Source organism: Phasianus colchicus, chromosome 27 (assembly GCF_987193195.1).
Source record: "Phasianus colchicus chromosome 27, bPhaCol1.hap1.1, whole genome shotgun sequence".
Taxonomy (NCBI): Eukaryota; Metazoa; Chordata; class Aves; order Galliformes; family Phasianidae; genus Phasianus; species Phasianus colchicus.
The window spans coordinates 4,694,397-4,719,578 of record NC_143462.1 but is presented as its reverse complement, the minus strand read 5'-3'; the positions used below and the strand labels follow the sequence as shown (position 1 = coordinate 4,719,578).

Sequence of the window (25,182 nt, the reverse complement as noted above, 5' to 3'; positions counted from 1 at the left end):
GCTCTTCCTCTCCTGCACCCCGTCTGATTCTCACATAGCTGTACACCACCGCCTTCAATAACTTGCACAGGATGGAAAAGGAACAAAAGGGCCAAAGAGTATTACATATGCAGACCCACATAACTGAAGCTGGTCTCCTGCAGGAGGTACGTAACCAAGGTGCATGTGGGAAAGGAGTCTTGTGCTTTATTTCAATTGCTCAGTGAGGAAGGTCAGTCTCAGGCAGAGAAATTAACCCCCCTCACACAGACTGCAGTTGGAAATAGCCCTTCCCACGCCCACTGCAGTCGTGGGCTCAGCTCCTGCAATCTGGACTCACTGGGGAAAAGCACTCTATGTCCACAAATGCTATCTTGCAAGGAACGCAGCACCTGGCAAAGGCCATGGGAAGTAAAGAAGAGACCTGTGAATGGTACAGAGCCCACTCAGTTGCTTCTCAGCCATTTGCTCATTTCCTACTAGGTTTGTCCTGACTGACACACACCCTATCTTTCTATTCCTGATTTAACACCTTCCTCACAGATGTTGTTCATTTCTGGGGACGGGTGAGCAGATGCCCCTCACTGCCCAATTTCACCCCAAGCCTTCTCTCAGGGTATTTCAGCAATACCACCCCTGGGAGAAAATCATTCTAAACCCCTTGGTACTCCCACCACTTGCCCCCTTTTGTTGTATCATTTCTAGCTACTTTGGGGAGAGTTTTACATAGCATCAAGCACAAACACTAGCTTTTGGGGGGAGGTCTGTTTGCAATAAAGCCACTGAACGCTTCTGTTATTTGTGTAAAAGTTGGTGCAGAGCAGTCATTGCTCCTGAATAGGAAAGAGAAGGTTTGCTCTTTCCAGTTCTTTTCTTGCAGCAGTCAAGCTTATGTCCAGGGGGAGCCTGGGCCGTGGTGGCTCCTCCTCTATGCGGGACTCTCCTCCTCTCTCCCTCCCTTCTCTCGGAAAGTTGGTGCAGTGTTGAACTTTTGCCAGAAACCGGACCTGCTGCAGAAGTGGCAGCTTCCCAGCAGGAGCAGAGGAGAGGCAGTGAGTAATGCTTTCTCGAAGCTCCGCTCCAACAGCAGCCACTCCATCACTTTCATCCCTTCCTTCCCCTCCCTGCTCATAGCTGGGCTTTGTCAGTACAGAAATCTCCACTTCAGACAGCAGTGCAGGATCCCACCACCACACCCCTGCAGTGACATGCGGAGGGCACTGCCAAGGGCCAGCGCAACACAGGCTGCTCCCTCCTTTCCCATTCGCAAAAATCCTCCCTTGTCCCATCCTTCCACAAGGACGTGCAGAGAAAATTCACTTAAATTAACTCCTTAAGTGGCAGCCGCCTCTGCTATCCCTGACACAGCAACTTCAGGCCCTTTATGTCACCTCGTGCAGGCAGATTCCTTGAGAAGCCCAGGAAAAAAAAAGTTTCTGTTCCCTTTCAGTCCCCTCCTCACCCCTAAATTACAGCTCCACAGGGGTAAATTCCCAGCAAGAGGATCTGACAGAGCTCCAAACAGAGGGGTTGCCCCCCAGGGAACTGCAAATCCAGAATTAACCCTTCCTTCAGGCATTTTCCCATCTCACTGTGCACAGCACTTTCAGTCCAGTGCAGGCTGCTCTGAGGCATGACAAGCCTCCTGAAGGAATGATTTAGGTCAGATTATATGGATAGTAACTCTGCCCCTCAAGGCAAGCCCTAGATGCAGCTAGTCTTGGCCAGCCTAAATGAAATCTGCAATGCGTTTTTCTCTGAGCACAACAGTAGCAAACCCAGGGGGACACTGAACTCAATCGGCCGCCTCCCATCTCACGGCTCAGTCTGCACTGATATAAGAACTCCTCCCTTTCTCCTTCCTCCCCCCCCCACACGTACTGAAGGGGACAGCCCAGAAATGCACCTTCTCCTCTCTGACTGTGTTGTGCCTACAGACAGAGCCATTGTTTTCTGCTGGCTGCGCAGTGCTGGAGGAGCAGTTGTTTCCAGGGGTGCGAGCTGACACAGGCTTCTCTTAGCAAAACACACAGAGCCACAACATCTAACCAGCATCTGACCTCCAGACTTAACCTCCTGTTCTTAACCTAAACTTCAGGTGTTCCCGTATCTAAAAATCATATTAATTGCAGGAAGAAGCCGGCTGGTTCCACATCTCTCCTCACATTAGTAGAAATGAGCCCTGCCATGCTCACAAATCATTTTAACAAATGGAATAGAAGGCACATCCCAGCCACACGGAGCTACACGTCCCTAACTTTGATAGAGCAGAATCAGACATTGTGGATTATGTGACAGTTTAACAAAAGGAACTAATGAAAAACTGCAATGGGTGTTAGAAAGAACTAAGTATCTTTTCCTGAAATTGGAAAAAGTAGCTTGAAACCTTTTCCCTAGTACTCCAAAAGCACAAGTTACTCTGCTCCTGTGCCCTCGGGCAGAGAATCCCATTGTCAATTGAAAATTTCTAGGAATTCTAGTTCCAAACAGGTTGGGTTTGCAATGTCTGAACTGATGCAAGTATAGCAACTCATGAGCTAGCAAGAAAAACACTTGGTTTGGTAGCTCACAAATCACATATTTGATACAAGATTGTAGCAAACCATCCTCTTTCTCTCTCTTTTTTTTTTTTTGTTATTTCTTATTCACATCCATTCTATAATTTTGATACCTACCTACCAGAAAAAAAGAGCACTGTTCAAGGACATTAAACAATCAAACCATTAATTAGATGTGCTGCAGGTCAAAGAGCTCAAACCAACTCTCAGCTTTCCCAAAGGTCATCTCATCGCAATGCAGGGGAATCCATTCATAAAACCCTTCACTGCAAACAAAAGGGTTTTACCCCACTACCCAGCTCTGTAATGCAGCCTGCTGTACTGAAAAGTGAAATGTGACCTTTCATGTTTGGCTGCAGTATTTGAAATATCCCTGTTATAGCTTCACAAACATCCTCTTATAGATTCTACCAACAGAAGCAGAGAAATGCGAGATAAAAGGATCTGACTGCCTCATCTTTCCTAATACCCTGTCTACTCAAAGCTATTTCTACAACATCATCAAGTGCTTTATCCGACCTTATAACAAATGGCCAAGTTACTCTCCTCGAAAAGCAAAGTTAATACCATTTCTAGTCGGTTCTGACGGCCTTGTTTGTGAATCAGCAGACCCTTGAAGATTTATCTCTTATCTTACCCTGGAGATCCAGAAACTGCATGCTTTTGAGCTGCAGCAGGAATTTCATCTGAATTGCAATGCACCTGCCAGGGAAGCCAAATAATTCATTGGTTAAATACCAGGGCTCGCAGAAATGCACATCTCACCAGTCCTGCTGTCAGACACCAAGCAAGCTATCACTTAAAAGGTAACACTTGTAACAATCTGCTCAACAGCCACAGCCACCCTTTGAGATTTTGGGAAAAATCAAACAAATGACTGAGTAGTTTTTGGCAGTGTCAAACAGAGACTCAGCTATGATGCTAAGTGCTTCTGGGGTTGTTTCAAGAATATGTTTCTGTGATACAAAAGTTGTGCTGAGAGTTGTTAGTAACCTGATGGTCTGAGATCAGATCCAGATCTGCAGGAAAAAGTAGGGACCAAAACCCGCTGGCAACAATGAAATACAAAGAGAACTACCTTGGGAACAGGATTGGAATAAGAATGAAAAGAGTTAATGAATTTATATTAAAGAAACTAGGAAAATGTGATACGATTAAGCCAGCTGAAAAGAGTCAGCGAAGTGATTCATGTCAACATTCTGCAGGTGCTGAGAAGGCACAAACAAGATGTCTGGAACAGCTACCTTTAGGTCACCGGTTTTCGTTAGTCTCAGGAAGGCCTAGTAGGATATTATTTAAGAGAATAGATATTTCAGAGAACCACAGATCCTGATCTAATCGATGACAAAATACCCAGAGGCAGAATGCATTGCTTCGTACCTGCACAGGGCTCCCCAAAGTTCCTCAGCATGCATTATGCTCTTGCTACTAACTGAAAGTGTTCTGAGGCTGAGTATATTCTCCTACACTATGAGACTAACTGTATTTTAGTCCTCTTTATCACAGAAGGAGATGCTGTCACATAACATTATAGCTTTTCAGATACAGCAATGTGACAAATGCCTGGGAACTTGTCACAGCTCCAAACCTGGAATAATTACCTCTGTATCACTCAGGAATGGAAGACCCCAAGACCTGCCTCTGACTCACAAAGAGTCTCTCTTTTCAGTCCTCCACACCCAAAAAGAAAAGAAGTTAACAGCAGTTTTAATGGTAGCAGAAAGCTTCTATTTATCTGAAAAAAAAAAACTGGTACATATAAAACCAGTAACTTCTTATCTGCCCTTAAGTATTATAATCAAGAACACTTGAATCCTTACTGCTAATATATGCCACAAGAGCCTTACGGGCACTGTCATCCAGGCTGTTTAATTTACAAATAGTCCTGCATTAGAGTGCTGCAAAGCCATTTTCTCTCTAGGAGCAGTGCCAGAGATTAAACCTCTGCAGACCTCTGCAAATGTTCCAGCGAAACTATATTAGCGTAAAACTGGAGCAATGGGATGCATTCCATATTCCATCAAACAGGTGCATGCCCTTGACTATCATCCTTGATTATCAAAGGCAGAACCAAGAATGTGATTCATGCAAGAATTGATGTAGGAAATTGGGTGCACTGGCTGCAGAAGTTCAGTCATTTTTATTCATGTGCTGCAGAGCTGAACATCTTCAGCTCACTGCTGTGAAGCTTAAGCAGAGGACACACTGCAGTACAACAGTCAGACACTTTTATGGCTCACTTTCCATCTGTGTTTTATGGTCAGCTGTATGTGCCAGACTACTAAATAATGGCATGCTTATATCTTGCTAAGAAATGCTTGTGCATCTGTGCGTGGAAATATTATATAAGTATTAAAAGGTAGGAGTGCAATTGTGTATACCCCACATACATTTTATTGCTACCTATGTGGTAAGGAGAAAAACCTCTCAAAAGTTCAAAAATAAATGAGCTATAGGGGATGAATTTCTCAACTGTTCATCTAGATTCCTGATCAGTTGGAGCACACATCCTGGTAAGGAGGAATTCAGACTATGCTTAAGTTCATACAAACCATAGATATAAGATATTGCCTCTTAATTGAGCTTGCAGATCACAAATAAACTGATTTTGTCTCCCTTTTTATTTTTATTGTCCTGCATACTGGAAAGTTTTTGGAAGGAAAGAGGGTAGATGGCTGCCTTGTGAGCCTTTCAGATACTCTTAACGGCATAGGAAACGCAGACTCTTCTTTGCACTGTATCACTAACAAGGCATAAGCAGAAAACACCACTGTATAACACACAGGGATCTAGAGATTTTTATCTTATATATTCATCAGCTTCTACAGCTGAAGGCATGTGCAATAACCAACGTACTCATCTAGTTCTGCAAGAATTCTAAAAACCTGAATTTTTCAAAGGAGCTGGGTCCAAATTCCTTTGGGATTGAATGGAAATGTGGCATTTAGAGATATGTGGAACTCCTATTTGAATCATGATGCTCAGGATATATTAGATACTTACATATTAGATACTTACATACTCAGCCAGCTAGCACACATGCATTCATTTTAATTCAATATTAGCTTGAGAAAGAATTGGGTAAAAACAATAATTCAAAAACAATGACAACTGAAAACTATTAAAATGTTCTTTACAATGCCATTATAATGTGGGGAAAAATATTTCCAAGAAAAAGTTAAAAAAAGCAAGAAGAGACTTAGAGAAGTATTGGGTGGGAAAAACACAATAGAAGTTACAAATGTCAGCTAGATGAAGAGACAGACATTGATTCTATTGCTCTCTTCCAACCCCAGCACATTACTGCTATGGAATACCCATGTAGAGGAAATTGATGGGCACATACAGTATCCTATTTAATCTGACTGATTCCAATCCTGCACACTGCAGTGTAAATGGGTTGTTACAACCATTAAGGATGAATTAATACTGATGAGCACAGACTCAGAAATTCATACCAAATCATGCGAGGGGCAAAAAGGAATCTGCTGCAATTCATCAGAAGTTTATTTATCTGAGAAATGTCTACGATTATTCTTTCAAATTTTATGGCATCATAAAATAATACTTTTCAGCTGACAGCTTTAAGACAGGTGAAATCATTCACAACAAAACAACACGTTTGAAAAGATGGAGCTCATATCCTCAGCTAGCCTAAGCTGTCAGGGCTTCAGTGACAGTGATAGGCCATTGCCAATGTAGGCAAGCTCCTAACGTGGCCCTCAGTTAGGAGTCTAACCCCTTACTTCTCATGTTGTTGGCAAAGGGCCCATTCGATGCAATTAGATGTTATAAAGGAGTAAACAATCTCTTTTTGAATGGGCTGGACTGCTGCACATTTTTCTGCAGCTGGCAAGGTAGTCTTCTTACCTCTCCAGTATCTTTTTGTTATTCACACTTAATTCCTGCAATCAAACAAAGGTAGATCACCTACGTAGCTGACTCTGGGAATTTAGAACTAACCCTTGAAACTGCAGGAGGGAATCTGCCATTGGACTTTGTAGTCCTGAATCCAAAGAGTAAACAAAGCTAATGAATCTTCTAATTAAGGATTCACTGATAGAGCTCAGCTGGCTTGTTGTTTCCTCTAGTCCTTGTAATCAAGAGGCAGAACAAATCTCAAAGTGAGCAAATTAATGTTACTGTGTGCAGCAAAACAGAATTGGTGTGATAATAAGATAATGTAAGCTGCTCAGGCACTTACTGTAGTGGCACAAACAAAGCAAATAGCAGTTCAAAAGAAATAAATACTCGTGAACATTTCTTCTGTGACTCTCAGATCTTATATTTCAGCCCTTGGGATCAAAATTCCTCATGGACTTCGATAATTCACGTTGGTGTCTCATTTTAAAAGGGCTATTTAGAATACAGGAAGCAGATTTTCTAAAATGTCAGATTCATCACAATTTATAAAATTCAGCACAAGAAAGAGAATCCAAGTAAAACAGAGATTTACATTTGTTCACTCCATTCAATTCCTTCAGAGATCTTTGTTTCATTTTAGGTGCAATATTTAAGATCTGGATTCCAAAATCCAGTAAAAGGAAAAGATAACAGGATCCCTCGCTCCTGCTTGTGCCTTTCAAAATTTTCCCATGATAGGAAGAGTATTAGTGTCACACAACAATGATTTTCAAGTACATTCAGCTTATGGTCAAAGATTCAAAGTACCCCAGAGAGGTAGAAATTGCAGCATGCGTGGAAATAAAGCCCAGAGAAAATTATTTGGGGTTCCCATTCATCCTCACAAAGGCGATGAAAGAGAGAAGTAGTTATAAACAAACAAACAAACACACACATTGTAGGAAAACTGAAATCCTCAATCAGACTTTTCTTACTGAGGGGCTTCAGTGAGAATTCTCTTATTCAGTTTTTACAGCAGAGCTCTCTGTGGTGAGATCAATAAAAGGACCTATAGGGACAGCTCAGCAGAACGCATGCCTTACTGCAATCCCTCAGCAGGAAGGTACTGGCACAAAACATGGACTGCTACAGTGGACCTTTTCCAGCTCTTTCCCTTCTTCAAAACTGCTCTGGTCAATCTTATCAATTAAACAAACCAACCAATGAAACATGGTGTCACTGAATGCTAATATGTGGAATTTTGGGTTCGCAGTAAAATTGAGAAAATAAGTTTCTTAATCACACTTTGCCACATGTAATATCTCTCAGCTGCCTGCTTTGTGAAAATAGGTACCATGGACAGAACAAGCTCTCACCCTCTCATTTTACATTGTGTTGTGCAACGTCGTATGTTACACATCAGAGCTATGAAACTTCTGTAGTGGGAATGCCTGATTCTCTACTTTCCAAGTTGTGCCTTTAAAGAATAGAAAAAAAATAAAAGGATAAGCAATGTATTTGTTTTTCTGACTCAAGAATGTGCAGTTTCTGTGCAAATTCAAATGGAGCAGACCAAACTCATTTTATGCTTCTGAAATAGGACCAGGTGCAGACAGTGCACGCTTGTTTCTCCCATCTACCACAACCCCAATCACACCTGTTAGATTTTCTGCCAGGGAAGCCAATCTTTGATGCAAATAAGCAAAAGGCAAACCCCACTGGGTTTCAATGCCTGAGTGTTTTCCAGTACAGGAGAATTCTTCACTGACTCTGCTTGCACTCAAACACTCTGCTTGCATTATTCCCTGATGCTCATGAGGTCCTACCACAGGAGAAAGTTTGGCCCCAGACCTGAACTTTTCCTGGCTTCATGCTTATAGGAAAGGGAATTTTGCCAACAGTGATGTGCTGTTCCAGAGTTCATTTGCTTTTGCTTACGCAGCACTAGTAAATGATTGCACAGCTGCCATTTTATCCTATTATGAATAATACAGAAATGATATTAATGGCAATCCACTCTCATTTAGGTCAGCCAATTCAGGGAAGGTTTTCAAGGGATGAACCTGGCCTTACAATTCTTTTTTCTAAAGTCTGTAGTAGATGAAATCAGGAGACTCATACCTAATTAAAACAGCAAGACAGTAGCTGTAGGTAACTTCAGCAGATGGAAATTGAGGTAATGCTAGCAGCTGGGTGACTCAGCTCATCTCCAGTGACCGCCTGTCTACTTTTTTTCAATGCAGTCTTAAACAGACAAGGTGAACAGCAGAAAGGAATAAAAGAGAGACAAAGAAAGCACAAAAAACAGAGTCAACGTTAGTAACTCTTTGCCTGAAAATTTGAATTTCCAAGGTAGGATGCAATGAGCATTGGCTTTTCCTTCATGATTGTAACAAAAGTTCATCCTTACCACTGAGTCACGCTGAAATTCAACACTACAGGGCTGTCTGCAGACATGCCTTCACATCTTGGCATTGCTGGAGAAGAAGAAGGGGTTTTCCATCATTTTCCCTCTCTAAAATTATATCAAAAAGACATACAAATAAGAATAATAATGGACTACAATTACAACCCTTATTGTCCTGGGATATGGAGTGAAGGGATTTTAGAAGCTGAGGTATGTTCATTTATTAATACATAGCATAGCATTCGATACTATTAATAATTAAATCTTATGCTCAAATTGAATTTGGAAGAGAGTAACATTAATCCATTGGCTTGACACAAAGTATGTCAGTTTGCATTTCTTGAGTATCCCATAACTATTTGTTACTTAGAAGCTCACTGAATTTCCAACCAAACCTACTGTGAATCTTCCCATCTGCTACAGTGCCTACATTGCTCATTTACTTCCCCACCTGCTCTGCAGTCTACACAAACTGCCTCTCTGGGGGCAAAAGTGAAAAATAACCATCCAGTTAAAGTTATAATTTATTAGCACATAAAACCATACCTGTGCAGCTGTACCCTGCGTATTTAATACCTGAATAATGGCAAGCTGTTCTAATATGCATGAATGTAGCTGTTACTGAATGGTTTTTTTTGAATCAAACTTAGGTAAAAGACTCACTTGCACCACCTGTAAAATGAGAGCAATTCCATCGATCTTCATGGGGACATTTTCAATTTGCAAAACAACTGATTTACTGTGAAAGCAATGTGTGAGCTTTTATTTGCTCTTTGCATACTTGATTCTATCCAGCATGAGCTCAAATGAAAGAGATTATAGCTTTCTGCCTTTGATGGGCCATTGCCTTTCACAGCTTAGTACCCTTCATCTTTAAGTACGCTGTAACCTATGGAAGTGACACCAAACAACAGGTAATATTCTGAGAGCACCACAAGACAGAAGGAAACGCGATGAAACCATCCCTGCCTCACTTTTACTAGACAATTCACATTAGGCAAGCATATCTTTATGCAAGAAATACCTGGGCACCATTGCAATTAGTGACAGGTACACAGATTCTACGTCTTTCTCCTTTCTTTAGGGAGCAAGAAAAACGTTTTTGCAGTACTTCCTTCTAATAAGTGCTGCTTCAGCATTTACTCCTTCCTCAAGCAAAACATGGAAAGAAAATGTTTTGTACTAAAATTAGCCTTTCTGATCCAGAGAGACGACATACCACCACCTTTTGCAGCACCCATGGAAACATTTGGGCCAGGTTTCCCTATTTTACCGTTAAGATGCAATCTCTGCTGTGTAAATACCGTTTTATCTTAATTAACAGCAGCTCATTACCTGGGCCAGGGGTGGCTGTGATGGAGCCGTGCAGCTTTGGTCTCTGCTGTAGTCAGATTGTGCCAAATATTCAGTCCTTATGGTCCAAGTCTCAGGCAGATTTGCCTCTGTGAGTATTTCAAGGGACGAAGCAAAGCTAGGTAACCAGGAATCAGTGCATTTTGCTGGTACAACAAACCACATACTGTGTTTTCTTTCACCTTTAGCTGGCCATTAGGCACCACAAGGCACGTGGTGAGGACAGAGGCAGAAGGCTGAGCCTCGCTATAACTGCAAACATACTGGGGAAAGTAAGGAGAAATGAGCTATTTATACACACATTCGGGGTTTCTGAGGTACAAGAGGGGGTTGCAGTGACGGTTTAATATCGTGATCCGAGGTCGGGCTTTGCAACCCCGGGTTCCGTCAGAGCGGCGCGAAGGGGAGAACAGAGAGAAAATGGCGGCGCGGCACGGGGCAGGCGTGGGGCTCAGCGAACTGGAGGTGAAGGAAGCCCCAGAGGAGCCTGCACACAGCCCACCCGCCTCAGCCCTCCCTCCGGGAAGCACCGGAGCGAACAAACCACCCCAGAGCATCGCAGACCCCCACCGACACCACAGCCGCGCCCTCAGCGCAGCGCTCCGCCCCGGCCCCGCCCGGCGGCCGTTCCTCCCGCCCTCCCCGCCCATAAATAGCGGCGCTCGGGCGGCGCCGATCCGCAGAGCCCTCGCTGAGCCCCCCGCAGCCATGAGCTCGTACGGCTACGATCCGTTCTTCCCCTCCTACAAGCGGCGCTACGCCGACAGCCCGCGGCTGCACGTCTCCGCGATGCGGAGCGGCGGTTACAGCTCGGCGCGCTCGGCGTATTCCAGCCTCTCCGCGCCCGTCTCCTCCGTGTCGGTGCGCCGCAGCTACGCCGCTTCCAGCGCTTCGGGCTCCCTCCTGCACTCCGTGGACAGCCTCGACCTGAGCCAGGTGGCCGCCATCAGCAACGACCTCAAGTCGATCCGCAGCCAGGAGCGGGCCCAGCTGCAGGACCTGAACGACCGCTTCGCCTGCTTCATCGAGCGGGTGCACGAGCTGGAGCAGCAGAACAAAGTGCTGGAGGCGGAGCTGCTGGTGCTGCGGCAGAAGCACGCCGAGCCGTCCCGCTTCAGAGCCCTGTACGAGCAGGAGATCCGCGAGCTGCGCCTGGCCGCCGAGGAGGCGACGAGCGAGAAGCAGGCGCTGCAGGGCGAGAGGGAGAGCCTGGAGGAGACCCTGCGGGGGCTGCAGGCTCGCTACGAAGAGGAGGTGCTGAGCCGCGAGGACGCCGAGGCCCGGCTGCTGGAGGTGCGCAAGGGAGCGGACGAGGCGGCGCTGGCGCGGGCGGAGCTGGAGAAGCGCGTGGACAGCCTGCTGGACGAGCTGGCCTTCCTCAAGAAGGTGCACGAGGAGGAGCTGGCCGAGCTGCAGGCTCAGATCCAATACGCGCACCTGTCGGTGGAGATGGACGTGTCGGCCAAACCCGACCTGTCGGCCGCGCTGCGCGACATCCGAGCGCAGTACGAGAAGCTGGCGGCGCGCAACATGCAGAACGCCGAGGAGTGGTTCCGCAGCCGCTTCACCGTGCTCAGCGAAAGCGCCGCTAAGAACACCGACGCCGTCCGCGCCGCCAAGGACGAGGTGTCCGAGAGCCGCCGGCTGCTCAAGGCCAAGACGCTGGAAATCGAGGCCACCCGCGGCATGAACGAGGCGCTGGAGAAGCAGCTGCAGGAGCTGGAGGAGAAACAGAGCGCCGACATCTCCGCGCTGCAGGTGGGCGGGCGGGGGGTGCGGCCGCGGAGCGTTATGTCGTGACATAATGCCGCTTCGTGTTTGTGGTCTGCGGCATCCGTGAGGATGCTGCCATAAATGGGCTTAGAAATAGCCTGACAGGTAGAAAAAGCAGAAGGGGGAAAGCACGAGCATCAGAACCAGCAGCAGAGCAAAGCATGCACAGCATTAGTCCTTAAATAAGAGAATTAGTACAAATTCCCTTAAAATATCCTGGTAACGCTGGGGTTGATGTTAGAAATGAAGCCAAGCGTGCACAGCTCGTGGATGCTCTGGTGCTTAAATAATCAAAATTGCCTTGGAAATAGCTTTAGTGATAGAGAGAGCACAGGGGAATGCATAGATGTTAGAAATAAAGTGAGGCATATGCGGCTCATCGATGCTTCAGTCCTCAAATAACAGAATTTCAATGGATTCACTTAAAGTTAGAAAAAAACATGAGGAGGAAGCACAGATGTCAAATAACAAAGCATGCACAGCTCATGAATGGTTTAGCCCTTGAATCATAGGAAATCTTATTCCTTAGATGATAAGGAATAAAGCTATTGTAGAGATGTAGGGGTGGAAGATGCCTCAGAAAGGTGGGCATTGCTAAGTGATGCTGCTTTGTGCAGTTTGGAATTTGGAGCTGTTCTCCTTCTATCAACAGCAAGGTGAAGTGAGGAGGGTGCTGAAATTCCTTGCAAGCGTTGTTGCTAGACAAAGGTCTTTGCATTGCTGTGTTCTTCCTTCCAACAGGATACAATCAACAAACTAGAGAACGAATTGAGAACCACAAAGAGTGAAATGGCTCGGTACCTAAAGGAATACCAGGATCTGCTCAACGTGAAAATGGCCCTGGACATTGAGATTGCTGCATACAGGTATGATGGGGATGTGTTTCAATAAGTCATAACATGGATCAGGTTCTCCTTACTATGGGTACTCCTGCTTAGCCTTCCTTTAGCAGAGAGTGCCATTGGTGGCAGAATTTAATCAGATTTTCTCGTTGGCTTTCTATTTGGAAGAAACAGAGCTTTTAAGGTAACAGCTTGTGTTAAGCAAAATCTGTGCTGCATAGCAAACATGAGCATCATACTGTGCATATATATGCATACCCAGTTAGGAACTCAGCTGTGTAAGTGTGTTCTGTACCTAAGAGCTCAGAAATCTCTTCACTCTAAAAAGCTTTTACATCATTAAGACTTGTTAATATAAGTGGCTTTATTCTCAGAACTAGAAATCCCTTAGATACTTTTAACAGCAGGATTTCTTTCTAACTTACAAACTATGTCTTGCTAAACCATTATTTTACAGAAGAATTGCTTTTAAATAGCAAAAAAAAATCATCCCAGATACCAGTAGCAATTGTAAATGCTGAAATGGTTTCTATGAGTACCACAGAGGGAATACTGAAGATGGCTATAAACCTTGTCCTACAGTTAACTGTGGCACAGAGCTGCTACATCCATACTGTTCTCTGGAACAACATAGGTTATCAAAATACATCTGTATCTATACTTGTTGTAGAAACCTAATCCTGGGGGTGTTTTCCCCGTTATTTCTCCCAGTGGGAATTACTAATTTCAAAGCAATACACATCTCTGAAGCTTTAAAATTCTCCTTAGAAGATCAGGCTGCTATTGCTATACCATTACTGGGGTTATATTTGCACTCCCAAGTACGCAGTTTCTAGGGCTTGTGCTGCTCAAAGCATATTGGTCCATAATTGAGTCTGCTAAACACTGCAGCGTAGCTAAGATGTCTGCTTGCTTTTTTTTCTGCTAGGAAACTGCTGGAAGGTGAAGAGACCCGACTCAGTTTCACCAGTGTTGGAAGCATCACCAGTGGCTACACCCAGACTGCCCCCACCTTTGGCAGGTCTGCCTACGGCGGGCTGCAGTCCACCTCCTACTTGATGACAACCCGTTCCTTCCCCACATACTACTCTAGTCATGTCCAGGAAGAACAGATTGAAATAGAGGAAACAATTGAGGCTGCTAAAGCAGGAGAAGCCAAGGCAGCCCCTGCAGAGGAAGGTGAGGAGGAAGAGAAAGAGGAAGGTGAGGAGGAAGAAGCAGGAGGTGAAGAGGCTGAAGAAGAGGAGGAAGGTACTTAGAGCTTTCAAAGCCTTCTCTTCCATGCTTCACCTTGCTTATATAGGGGTAAAACCCCAATATTCTGTAAGTTAGCTCTAATGAGTAGAACTCTCTCACTATTCCTTCATATCCAAAGATTGGAGAGATGAAGCCCATAGTATTTGAGCAAGAATAGCTGAATTTAGAACAGAAGGTAAGGTAGATGTTCAATGACAGACACTGTAGAGCTGTATTCCCTTGGAAACTGCTGGTTGTTTCCATTCCGTTTTTCTAAGAGAGATGAGAGTACACTAAAAGCAGGTAATGCTGTATTCATCTGGCAGCAAGTAATGTTCAGCTGTTACAGATATCCTTATAAGAAAAGAAGGAAAAATCCTGAAATGTTATCAGAGTGTCTGGAAAAATGGGGCCATTAGTTGATGTCTGTGGGCGTAACCATTGGGTTCAGTGGACAGCAGTTCCTGTTGCCTGGTAGTTTTCCTGCTTTCTTAACCAAAGTACATGCCAGTTAATTGCTGCCACCCTATTTATTTAATAAACTCATTTTTTAAAGGATAGAATATAAAAGGAATGTTGTGTAGCTCTGGCTTTAGGCATATCTGATAAGCATTGTTTACCACTGAAATGTTCCACAAATTAATTAACGTTACAGTAAAGCAATGGCTGAAGAGCCAACTGGGGAGCAATAGCAAACGCTGTTTTTGAACTCAAATATTTAGATAAGGCTTAAACAATAAGCCTGCAGTTAATTAGTATTTTTCAGGACTGATTTTTCGAAAGAGTTATGTGAAGTGTTTAATTCAGTCTGAAATCTGGGGTAAGCTGGTTGTGTGGGTTTGTCTGTGACCTTTATGTGTCCTAGATAGGTCCCTGCTTTCATACAGAAATCCACTGCTAGCCCCATCAAGCTTAGTTTGGCTGTCATCTGCATGCATGGGGATGAAAGGTGCTGGCTTGTGTGGAATTGGGGTTGGGAACTGATTTGAAGCAGTGTAAGAGATGTGGAATTCTTTTTGCCTTTGAAAGGTGCTAAGGAAGAATCAGAAGAAGGCAAAGAAGGTGAGGAGGAGGAAGGAGAAGAAACAGCAGCTGAAGATGGAGAGGAGTCTCAAGAAACTGCTGAGGAAACCGGAGAGGAGGAGAAGGAAGAGAAAGAAGCAGCAGGAAAGGAAGAAACTGAAGTGAAGAAAAAGGCTTGAATTCCAGGCACTCTTGCTCTCATCAAGTTAAACTATGATTGACTGAGCTAAAATTGCAGTCTCACATATTTATTTCAGTGACCACTGAGGTTTAAAGTTAATGATCTATGATGTTTCTCTCTATGTGGAGTATCAGTATGCTGCTTGCAGAGCACTCACTGGCTTGCTCCCTGAGTGCTGCATGGTCTACACGTATGAATTCAGGGGTTATGTCCTACTTGGGTGATTCAGAATCATTACATTTAAAAAGGGGGGCAAAAAATAAGTCATGGGAATGAAAGTTATCTCTAATGTGCATTAAAAATAATTATGGAAACCTTGGGTGGGTAAAACAATGGAGGCTTCAATAAGTACGTGCAATAAAGCTAGTCAATAAAGTTACAGAAATGCTTACACAGATTCCTTGTATGTGTTCTATCACTATGCATTTAGTATTGATAAAGTGGTGTACTGTGCTTATCTTCCATACCTGCTTCTTGGGATGGGATTCTGTCCCATGCTGATATGCTTGGAGAGCTGCTATGTGGAGCAGTGCTGCATGCATTAACTCCTCTACCAGGAAATTGCCAGGGGCTCTTAAGGTGTTTGACATGAACTGAAGAAAGGTGTAACAAATTGTGATCAGACACAAAAAAGGAACAGCACAAAGAGCAGCAAGGCTTAGCAGTTCAAAACAGTGTCAAGTGTGAACCCATTTATTATCAGTTAGCTGAAGGTGATACATGCAATTGAAATTCATGCCAAAAGTTATCACTGGGCCAATGCTAGAAATTAAACCGTTCTTAATTTGCTTATAGTCAGAAAGCCAGGTTAAAAGAAGTGTATGGTTATATATATTTCACACAGTCATGGTCAGCTGGATGGATTTTTTGCATAAAATCTTGGAGTCCTCAGCCAGGTAGTGAGTGCTTCCAGTACCATGGGCAAGAAATTTGGCAGCAGGGCTGGTGTGAAGCTCTGCATTGCTGCTCCTTGGCATGCAGTGTGTGAGAGGTGGCACTTGGAAGTGCTCTGTCAGAAAATGCTGAGTGTGGCATTTCAGGAAGAGAGAATCTGCTCCCACAGAGCAAAAGCATGTTATGTGCCAGATTGGAGCTCACTGAAGCCAAACCACTGTCAAACAGATCAGCGTGTATTAGAGCTACTGCCCTGTCCCTCCCTTTGTCCAAGCACTCTGAGCTCCTCCTGACTTTGTAATATCTGATTTTTTTCCAATTTCTCCTCTTTTCCTATGCATAAGCCCCTTTTGTGCTCAGTTTTTTACATCCCTCTCACTCCTGAGAAGCAGTACATTTGCAGATTGCCAAATCTCAGCTGCTAGGGATGCTGTTAAGCAGCACGTTCAGAGGCACGGCAACAAACACAGCTCTCCCTGCAGTGTATCTCATCCTGCGTTATTTTTAATGTATTACAGCTGAAGGAGAGATCTCACTGCTCTTTGCAGGAGATGTGTGAGTCACAGCACAGCAACGAGCTGCAGAGGGCTATGTCCGCAGTGGCAACCCAGCTGGTTTGTTAGTCCTGTCCTGCTTTGTGCTAAGGTAAACTGGTACAGGGAAGGTGGAAACGTGCATTTTCCTGCCGAGATGCTCTCAGGGTTATGGAGATCCTGCTGGCAGTGCTTGTCTTACCTTGGAAAATCCAGGAGCTCACTTTGACGCAATGCAGTAGAAGCAGACAGAGGGAGGCACGGAAACTTTAACCCAAGTTGCAGCTGCAGTAAAGCAGCAAGGCTGTCCTTGAGCATTCCCTGGCTGCTCAGGCAGGCTGGGGCTGGGTCAGATTGAGCTCCTGTTGCAGAGAAGGCAAACACAAGAAGGTCCTAAATGCTTCTCCTCTTGACACACACATATCCCCCTTCTACTTGGCAAGAAAGGAAAACTTGTACAGATACAATGTCCAGACTGTAAGATTACCTCCCAGTAATTTAGTCATTGCCTATTTATCATTGCTTCCTTCCTGCATGAAGAGAGCACAGCTTAGTGCTGAGCAGAGAAGAACTGCCTCTCAATGCATGGTAAAAGCACAGACCCTGAAGTGCGGAGAAAATTCCAGTGCCTGACTCAGCATCCTGGCAAAAGCAACCTAGTTGGGTTTCATAACACTCCCTGCTTTGTTTCTGCCTGGATTTTCATTCTGGGATGCTGGAAGTGCCACAGTCGTAGCTCCCCAACAACCCCATATGATACCAAGCTCCCATCCTAGAGCCCTCTATTCCCAAAGCCTTTGGGTGGCCCACCCTGAGTCAGACTCATACATCTTCACACATATCTTCTGTTCATTGTTTTTTTCCCCTCCCAGAGCCTTTTGTACTGGTTAATGAACTTCTGTATCTGAAAATAATTAATCCCCTCCGCGGTTATTCACAGCCTCAAAAAGTAATTGTTGCAGTACAGGCAAACAGCACATATTTATGCATCTTTGCCCTGGAATTATGCTATCTTTTGAAACTGTTTGATTGCAGATGTCAGTAGACAAAACCTCTTGGCAAAATTAAATATTAATTGGATCTTATAGTTTTATAAATATTTAGAAATGTGCTAACGGGTTGCTTATTTCCCTTAGGATTGGATGGAAACATTTGCAGTGGGAGATTGGCCAAATTAATGAATTTATATGTTAGGAAACAACACAGACAACAGTCCTTAGGTTCTGTCCTTGTAATATCCTACCAGATCTGAAAGGAAAGCATAACATAAAAAACCCAAGCCAGCTCAGGATCCCACCTCCACCTGTGTAAGCCCACATTTGCTGTGTGTTCTTGAGTCTCCCACTGATGCCAAAATGTAATTAGTGGTGCAAGATGACCCAACTTTGGAGATGCCCAACTTTCACTGAGACTTGGTGACATTTCAGCAGATCCTGGCAGCACTGTTGGCAGGTAAGTGTGATTGTGGTTGTTAGCATCTTATTCCTAACGGGGTGGTTATTGGTTATTTTATGTCCATATACCCACGTAACTTTCACAACAGAGCTTGCTACAGAGAAACTGCCATCTAATTTGCCAGCTCTGCCGTAATTAAACATCACTCAAGCTGCAATCTGTTGAGCACAGATTTCCATTATTGATATCAGCAGGAGAAGCATTCATTGCTTTGCTACACAAAGGCATTCACGTTTATTTGAAAGACTTATCTGCTGTGGATTTTGTGCATTTTCTCCAATGAAGAACATGAGTAAGACTTCCAATTAAAATCTACTTGATCTTCCATTATTAGCAGGGCAAAGAATTGGCAGGCATATGCAAAGCATCGATTTTGATCAGATTTTCCCTATTAGCCTTCAGATTTCAGGATGGTTCATTTGCTGAACCCAGGCTGCTGAAAAAAAATGATTTGCATTTCTTTGCTATATGTGGCATGTAAAACAGCCACAGCAATTGCAATAGTAACCCTTGAATAAAAGAGATTATCTCCCCAGTCTGGAGTCATGGCCATCCTTTTTCCATTCATCTCCATTGTTTTCCATATACTGGGATTTTTAAGGGCCCATTAGTAGCCTTTCCTCTTAATGAAGGCAACCTACAAGTGGCAGTAGACATAGGCCGAAGTTTTAAAGACCTTCCCATGGGAAATGGAAAAAATGCCCTCATTTGGTCTTATCTGCCATCCCACCAGGTGTTATCTGAGCCCCAGTTCAGACTCCGGAATAATTTCCTTTCTACAGCTATTTTTAAATGGACAAATTTATTAAAAATAAAAAAAAAGGTGATATTTTTGATATCCAAAGCAGCATCATCTATGGGGCACTTTCCTTTTCCAGGAATTTGCTCTCAATTTCAGAATGTTGTGTTTAGAAACAGATTTCACCCGTGGATCATTTGAGAGAAGGAGGTTATAAGAAGGACATTCCCATATAATTAAGGCAGGAGGCAAAAATTAATGCCAAACGCCCCATCTTTTGATGAATACAGCATCTGGGTCAGGATGACTTAGTTGATCGAAGACTCACTAAGCCACAGATGAGTGCCATAGAAGATATTATGACCAATCATGGTCCATAGACAGGCCATCATCATAGGAAAGCCAAGGAACAATCTGGAAATTGCTTCATTTTTATGGCTCTCCTAAAACATTGAGACAAATGCAGAGCTAAGTGTATCTTGGATTGCCTACATAAGCAGTGTTAGCAGCCATGGCTTGAAGACCTTTCCTCCATTATCCATAGGGACTGCAACCCCACTGAGCACCTAACGGCCAACCCATAGAACTCAACAGATTCCCTTTTACTCTACAAAGCAGAGGATACAGCTCTCATGCATTGCTTAAACCAGATTAACTATCTGTGTTGCTTAACCCTGTTACAGGACATTCCTAAAAGGAGAAATCAAGAGAAGGGAAGCCTCAAGCAACACTTCAGCCCACTCTGCAGTGCAGGGAAAGCTCCCAGTCCCTAAGGGAAAACCACCAGTTGGAAGAGAAGCACCACACAAGCCATGTTTTCATATTGACCTTTATTGAGCAAGAACTGCTGTGACGGTTTTACATCAAACAACAAAAGGTTGCGTACTGTGCATGTCAACTAGGTTCTCCCATGAGCAAAAGTCCACCCTAATTGCACCAGTGAGGTAAACATAATTACTTATAAGTAGCTTTTTATTTTTATTATTAAGGCTAGGAGAGTTCTGGTTCTCATGAATATTCTAGTACTGTTTTCTGTTTGGTTTTGGCTCAGTTGGTTCTTTGCATAATACATCTTAAGTCATTCCTCAGATAAGTCCCTCCAACAGCTCAGGAAATTCAGAAGGTTCCTTTGCACATTTCAACTCATGCACTATTATTAGTATTTTTTATTTTTATTTATTTATTTTTTTTTTGTTCCCCAAGCTCTGTGGAGGGAGCACATCTTGAGCCTGCATGCATTCCCCCCCCCTCCCCTATATTGCACAAAAAAGTAAAATACTGTGTGTCTGGAGCCTCCATGAGAGAACCCGTTCTGCTTTAAAGCCGTCACTCACATGCATTTTGCAGCTGTCATATGGCTTAACCTTTTGCACCGACCCAAGCTCTTTGATTTTTTTTTTTCTTAATTTAGCTATAATTGAGTTTAATTCACTCTTTGATCTCTTTTACTACAGCATGTGAAGTAACTTTCTCCACTTTCTTAGTGGAAACCAATTTCTCCTCAAAGCTCTCTTCGTGTTCCTCCACCTTCTGAGTGACCGTCACCGACTTTGTGATGTAGGTGGTTGTACTGTCCCCTCCTTCACTTGTGATTTTCTCTGCTTTTTTGGTTACTACAACTTTCTCACCCTTCTCATCGACAGGGCTCACGTCGAGGCCATTGGTGACAACGCCCTTCTCTTCCTCCTCAGCCTCCTTCTCCTTGGCCTCATCCTTCTTCTCCTCCACTTCGCCATTCACCGCAATGTCTTCTTTCCTGGCTTCCTTTGACACCTCCACCTCAGCGGTGACTTTTGTTACCTTTGTGACAGTGATGCTCTCCTCCACCACAGCCTTTTCATCTTTGACAGGGGAGGACGGCTTCTCTGGAGAACGAGGCTTCTCCGGTGTCGCCGGCTTCTCAGGAGTGCGGGGCTTCTCTGGTGTCGCCGGCTTTTCGGGGCTGGCTGGTTTCTCTGGGGTTCGGGGCTTCTCTGGGCTCGCTGGTTTCTCTGGGCTCACCACTTTCTCTGGGGTTGTTGGTTTTTCTGGGGAGCGGAGCTTCTCTGGGCTGACCACTTTCTCTGGGGTTGATGGTTTCTCCGGAGATGCTGGTTTCTCTGGGGAGGTCACCTTCGGTGTCGCCGGCTTCTCTGGGGATGCTGCCTTCTCCTCCTTGGCTGCCTTCTCAGCAGCTTTCTCTGCTTTCTGATCCTTTCCTACCTCTGCTGCTCCTTTCTGAGCGGCCTTGGCTTGCTCTGTTACAGGGGATTTAGGAGGGGATTTAGGAGGTGACTTTGCAGGAGGCGATTTCACTTTTTCTACCTTCGCGCCTGCCTCTTCAGCTTTGCCCTTGGCTTCAGCTTCTTCTTCAGCCTCCTCCCCTTCTTCCTTTTCCTCTATTTCTTCCTTTTCAGAGCCTCCTTCTTCTGCAGCATCTGATTTTGCAGCTTCTTCCTCCTCTGCTTCTTCTTCCTCCTTCTCTTCTTCTTCTTCAGCTGCCTGTTCTGCAGCCTTCTCAGAAACAGCTTCTTCCTCTACAGCTTCTCCTTCTGCCTTTTCCTCCTCCTGTTCTTCCTGCTGAGCCTTTGCTGCCATTTCTTCTGCGACAGCTGTGAGGGCATCTTCCATTTCAGACTTCTCATCCTCTACTTTTGTCTCTTCAATGATTTCTTCCACAAATTTGTGCTGGACCTTCAGCTTTGGTGGCTCGATTTTGGTTTTCTGTATTTTAGTGGATGCTATTGTGACTGATGGTTGTCTGTGTGTGAATATGGGTCCAGTGATGCTTCCAGAGAAGGCACTGAATCTTGTCTCCTCACCCTCCAGCAGCTTCCTAAGGGAATCAGGAGGAAGAAAGAAAGTGAGCACAGAAACCCAACCTAGGGGACAGTGTTTCCCTCTGTCAGCAGGATGAGCTCAGCGCATGTAGAATATGCTAGAGCAGACCAGCATCATCCATCGCTCACAGCCCCAAATCTGCTTTTCTCTAGTCAGCTCTTTTGGTAAATTCTCATTGAGCAAGCACCTTTGGGCTTGCTTTGCATGTAGCAAGCATATCAGCTTTAGCTGAGCAGTTGAAATTCGTCCTTAGAATCAGAGAAAGTGATTAACTTCATAGGACACATCATGACTCAGGTGAACTGAGAATGGAGTGGACCCAAACAGAACACTGTTGCTGAGATTTTCAAAGCCAACCAAACATCCTAACTCATTGTGGGCACCCACCTCTCTGTACAGCTCAAAGCAGGAGGCTGCAGAGCAATAGGAGTGATACGAGGCAGCAAAGAACTGCAGAGCCTGTAATGTCTATGTTTGCCTCAACAGCCTCAAGTTTACAGGGATCTGGAAGCAGCTTTCTGTTTTGACTGTTTTTATATTCAAATGCATGTTTTTCATGTAAGCCTCTGACCCAGAAACATCAGCAGTTCTGATGAGGGCTCTGAAGTGATACAGGAGACCAAAAGCCTGCCAGGTGATGGCAATAGCACACAGCTTTCCTGCTCCAGATCAGAGTGCGTAACAAAGGAAAGTTGAGCAAGAAAAGCAAAAGTGTTTGTGACAAGAAGATTAGCACTGCCTGCTTAAACCATGATCAAGCAAAGCGCAGCATCTCTCTCAAGCGAGAGAAGGGAATGGAAATGACAAGCACTGCTTGCATGGCATATGCAAAGTATCAGGAATTAAAAATAAACTCGTCTACTGCAGAACAGGCACAGGATGCAGCACTGGGATGCACTGTGCACACAGGGAGTTCTGCACTGTCGGAGAGGATGGGCAATTCTGGCTCAGACACTTTTGAGTCTATGCATTTCGAAAGGGCTGCAGTACTTCAGTCAAGCTCTAATTTGGCTCGTGTTCAATGCATACAGATGCTTTACCACCAGTGAGAAGTATCTCAGAGCAGCCTCTGCAGTGCTATTAATATTCCAGACATGCCCACAACGATCCCCCTGTACCTGTATGCAGCAATTTCGATATCCAGGGCCATCTTGACATTGAGGAGATCCTGGTACTCCCTCAAATGACGCGCCATCTCCCACTTCGTTCCTCTCAGCTCATTTTCCAGCTGATGGATCGTGTCCTGCAGCCGAGACAGAACAAACCACAATGACAAAGACATACAGAAAGGGAAAAGGGAAGAAAAAAAAAGTTGCAGCGCGACTTTCCCGAAGTCCTTCCCACCCACTGGGCGGCAGCAGCGGATTGGGACCGCGCCCCCGGCTTTCCCCCCGCCCGCATCCCGCATCCCCCAGCCCGCTCCCCGCAGCACCTGGTAGGTGGTCAGGTCGTTGTTGTGACGCTCCTCGATGTCGCTCAGCTGCCTCTCCAGCGATTCCTTGGTGCCGCGCACCGACTCCAGCTCGATGCTCTTGGACTGCAGCTGCCGCCGGTACTCGGCGATCTCCTCCTTGGCGGATCGGATGGCCTCCTTGTTCTGCTCGGCCGCCTCCGTCAGCTTGGCGTAGCGGCACTTGAACCACTCCTCGGCCTGGTGCATGTTGTGGTCGGACTGGCACTCCAGCTGAGCGCGGATCTCCTTCAGCGCCGTGGTCAGGTCGGTCTTCAGGTAGTCCTTCCTCTCCACCGTGGCGTGGGACGCCTGCAGCTGGGCCAGCAGCTCGGCCACCTCCTCCTCGTGGTTGCCCCGCAGGAAGGCCACCTCGTCCTGCAGCGACTGCACCTTCTTGTCCAGCTCCGCCCGCATCAGCGAGGCCTCCTCCATCTCCTTGCGCAGGGCGCGGATGGTGGCCTCCGTCTCGTCGCGCAGCCGCGCCTCATCCTCGAAGCGCTCCCGCAGCCGCTGGATGTCCTCCTCGATGTGCTCCGAGTCCAGCTGGATCTGCGCCTTCTCGTGGCTCACCTGCTCCAGGGCCCCGCGCAGCTCCCGCAGCTCCTGCTCGTAGGCGTCCCCCAGCTGAGCCCTCCCGGCGTGCTTCTGCCGCAGCGCCGCCAGCTCCGCCTCGATCTCCTTGTTCTGCTGCTCCAGGTAATGCACCTTCTCGATGTACCCCGCGAAACGGTCGTTCAGCCCTTGCAGCTGCTCCTTCTCGTTGGAGCGGCTCAGTTTCAGCTCGGCCGCCCCGTTCAGCAGCGAGGACTGGCTCACGTCGAGGCTCTCTGCGGAGCTCAGCACGGTGGAGCCGTAAGCGGTCCGCGGAGCCCCGAGGTTGGTGCGTTTGTAGGACGAGGACACGGTGCTGCCGGAGCCCCGCGACCACGACTGCGAGCGGAAACCGCTGGACGGGGACGCGCTGGCCCGGCTGTACGTGGCGCGGGTCTCGGTCATCACCCTGCGGTACGAGGGGTTGCCCAAGGGCTCCATGGTGTAGCTCATGGTGAGGGCACTCGGGGGGTGGCGGGCGGGAGCGCAGCGCTGCTCTGGCTGCCGCCGCCCCTTTTATAGCCCCGCCGGGCGGCTCCGGGGCGGCCCCGCACACGTGTGCGAGGATGTGTCCGCCCCCGGCCCTCCCTCAGCTCCGCCCTCAGCTCCGCCCACCCTTCCGCTCCTCCCTCATCCCATCCCATCCTTTCCCGGCCCCCGCTCCCTGCTCCCGACTCCCCGACCCCCGCTCCCCCTTCCCCCTGCAGCCTCTTTCGTCTACTCTCCTTCCCCCCCTTCCCCCTTTCCCTCCTTCCCGATGTTTCCCATTCCCTATTCCCCATCCTCTTTTTCCTTTCCCTATCCTCATTCTCCTCTTCCCACCTTCTTCTCTCTTCCTCTTTCTCCCTTCTTCCCTTCTCCGTGTTCCTTCACTCATGCCTCATTTCCCTTCTCCTCTCTCCTTCCTTTAGATCTTCTCTTTCTTTCCTATTTTCCCTTTCCTTTCCTTTCCTTTCCTTTCCTTTCCTTTCCTTTCCTTTCCTTTCCTTTCCTTTCCTTTCCTTTCCTTTCCTTTCCTTTCCTTTCCTTTCCTTTCCTTTCCTTTCCTTTCCTTTCCTTTCCTTTCCTTTCCTTTCCTTTCCTTCTATTCTTTCTTTCTCCGCCCCCGCAGAGGCCATGGCGGAGCGCAGCGCGGTGCCGGCCGCGATCAGCGGAGCCCGCAGGGTAGGGCCGGGGCCGGGATCGGGGTTTCAGCACCACGGACAGCTCCCGCGGGGCTCCGCCGTTGCCCCGGGCGGGGGGGTTGAGTTGAGACCCCAAGGCTGCCCCCCCTCCTCATCTCCCCCCACCAAATCCCCCTCCCCAGTTCCCCGTCCTCAGGCAGTAGCTGACATTTGAAGGTCAAAAAAGTGTCCGGGGAAGGGAGACTGCGTGGGCAGCGGGCAGCTTTGCAGCACTGCAAACGCTATGGGGTAGGGGCTGCAGGCGGGGCAGTGCTGGAAGGCTCCCTGCAGTCCTGGCTCTTGGTTCTTTCTCTCGCTTTCATCCCCTCTTCCCCCCCC

General features: G+C 46.2%; 3 protein-coding genes across 8 annotated transcripts in view; 1 reads left to right on the top strand and 2 right to left on the bottom strand.

The window, feature by feature from the left end:
• The window catches only part of DOCK5 (dedicator of cytokinesis 5), a 109,121-nt gene extending 98,501 nt beyond the window's left edge, over positions 1-10,620 (bottom strand). For 4 of the 6 annotated variants that reach the window (XM_090125737.1, XM_090125735.1, XM_090125736.1 and 1 more), the window contains exons 1-2: positions 10,123-10,620; positions 8,791-8,895 (exon numbers count right to left, since the gene is read on the bottom strand). The gene's annotated coding sequence lies outside the window, so the exon portion shown is untranslated. The remainder of the gene's footprint in view (positions 1-8,790; positions 8,896-10,122) is intronic. The other 2 variants (XM_090125740.1, XM_090125739.1) reach the window with 2 other exon arrangements.
• A 184-nt stretch (positions 10,621-10,804) lies between these two features.
• NEFL (neurofilament light chain) lies at positions 10,805-15,592 on the top strand. Its single transcript, XM_031608015.2, has 4 exons — positions 10,805-11,898; positions 12,655-12,779; positions 13,684-14,006; positions 15,021-15,592. The coding sequence occupies exons 1-4, from the start codon at positions 10,849-10,851 to the stop codon at positions 15,191-15,193; spliced, it is 1,671 nt and encodes a 556-aa protein (XP_031463875.2). The 5' UTR covers positions 10,805-10,848; the 3' UTR covers positions 15,194-15,592.
• A 4,122-nt stretch (positions 15,593-19,714) lies between these two features.
• Positions 19,715-24,176, bottom strand: NEFM (neurofilament medium chain). Its single transcript, XM_031608034.2, has 3 exons — positions 23,069-24,176; positions 22,755-22,879; positions 19,715-21,631 (listed from the first exon to the last, which is right to left on the bottom strand). The coding sequence occupies exons 1-3, from the start codon at positions 24,131-24,133 to the stop codon at positions 20,245-20,247; spliced, it is 2,577 nt and encodes an 858-aa protein (XP_031463894.2). The 5' UTR covers positions 24,134-24,176; the 3' UTR covers positions 19,715-20,244.
• Between the last annotated feature and the right edge of the window lie 1,006 nt (positions 24,177-25,182).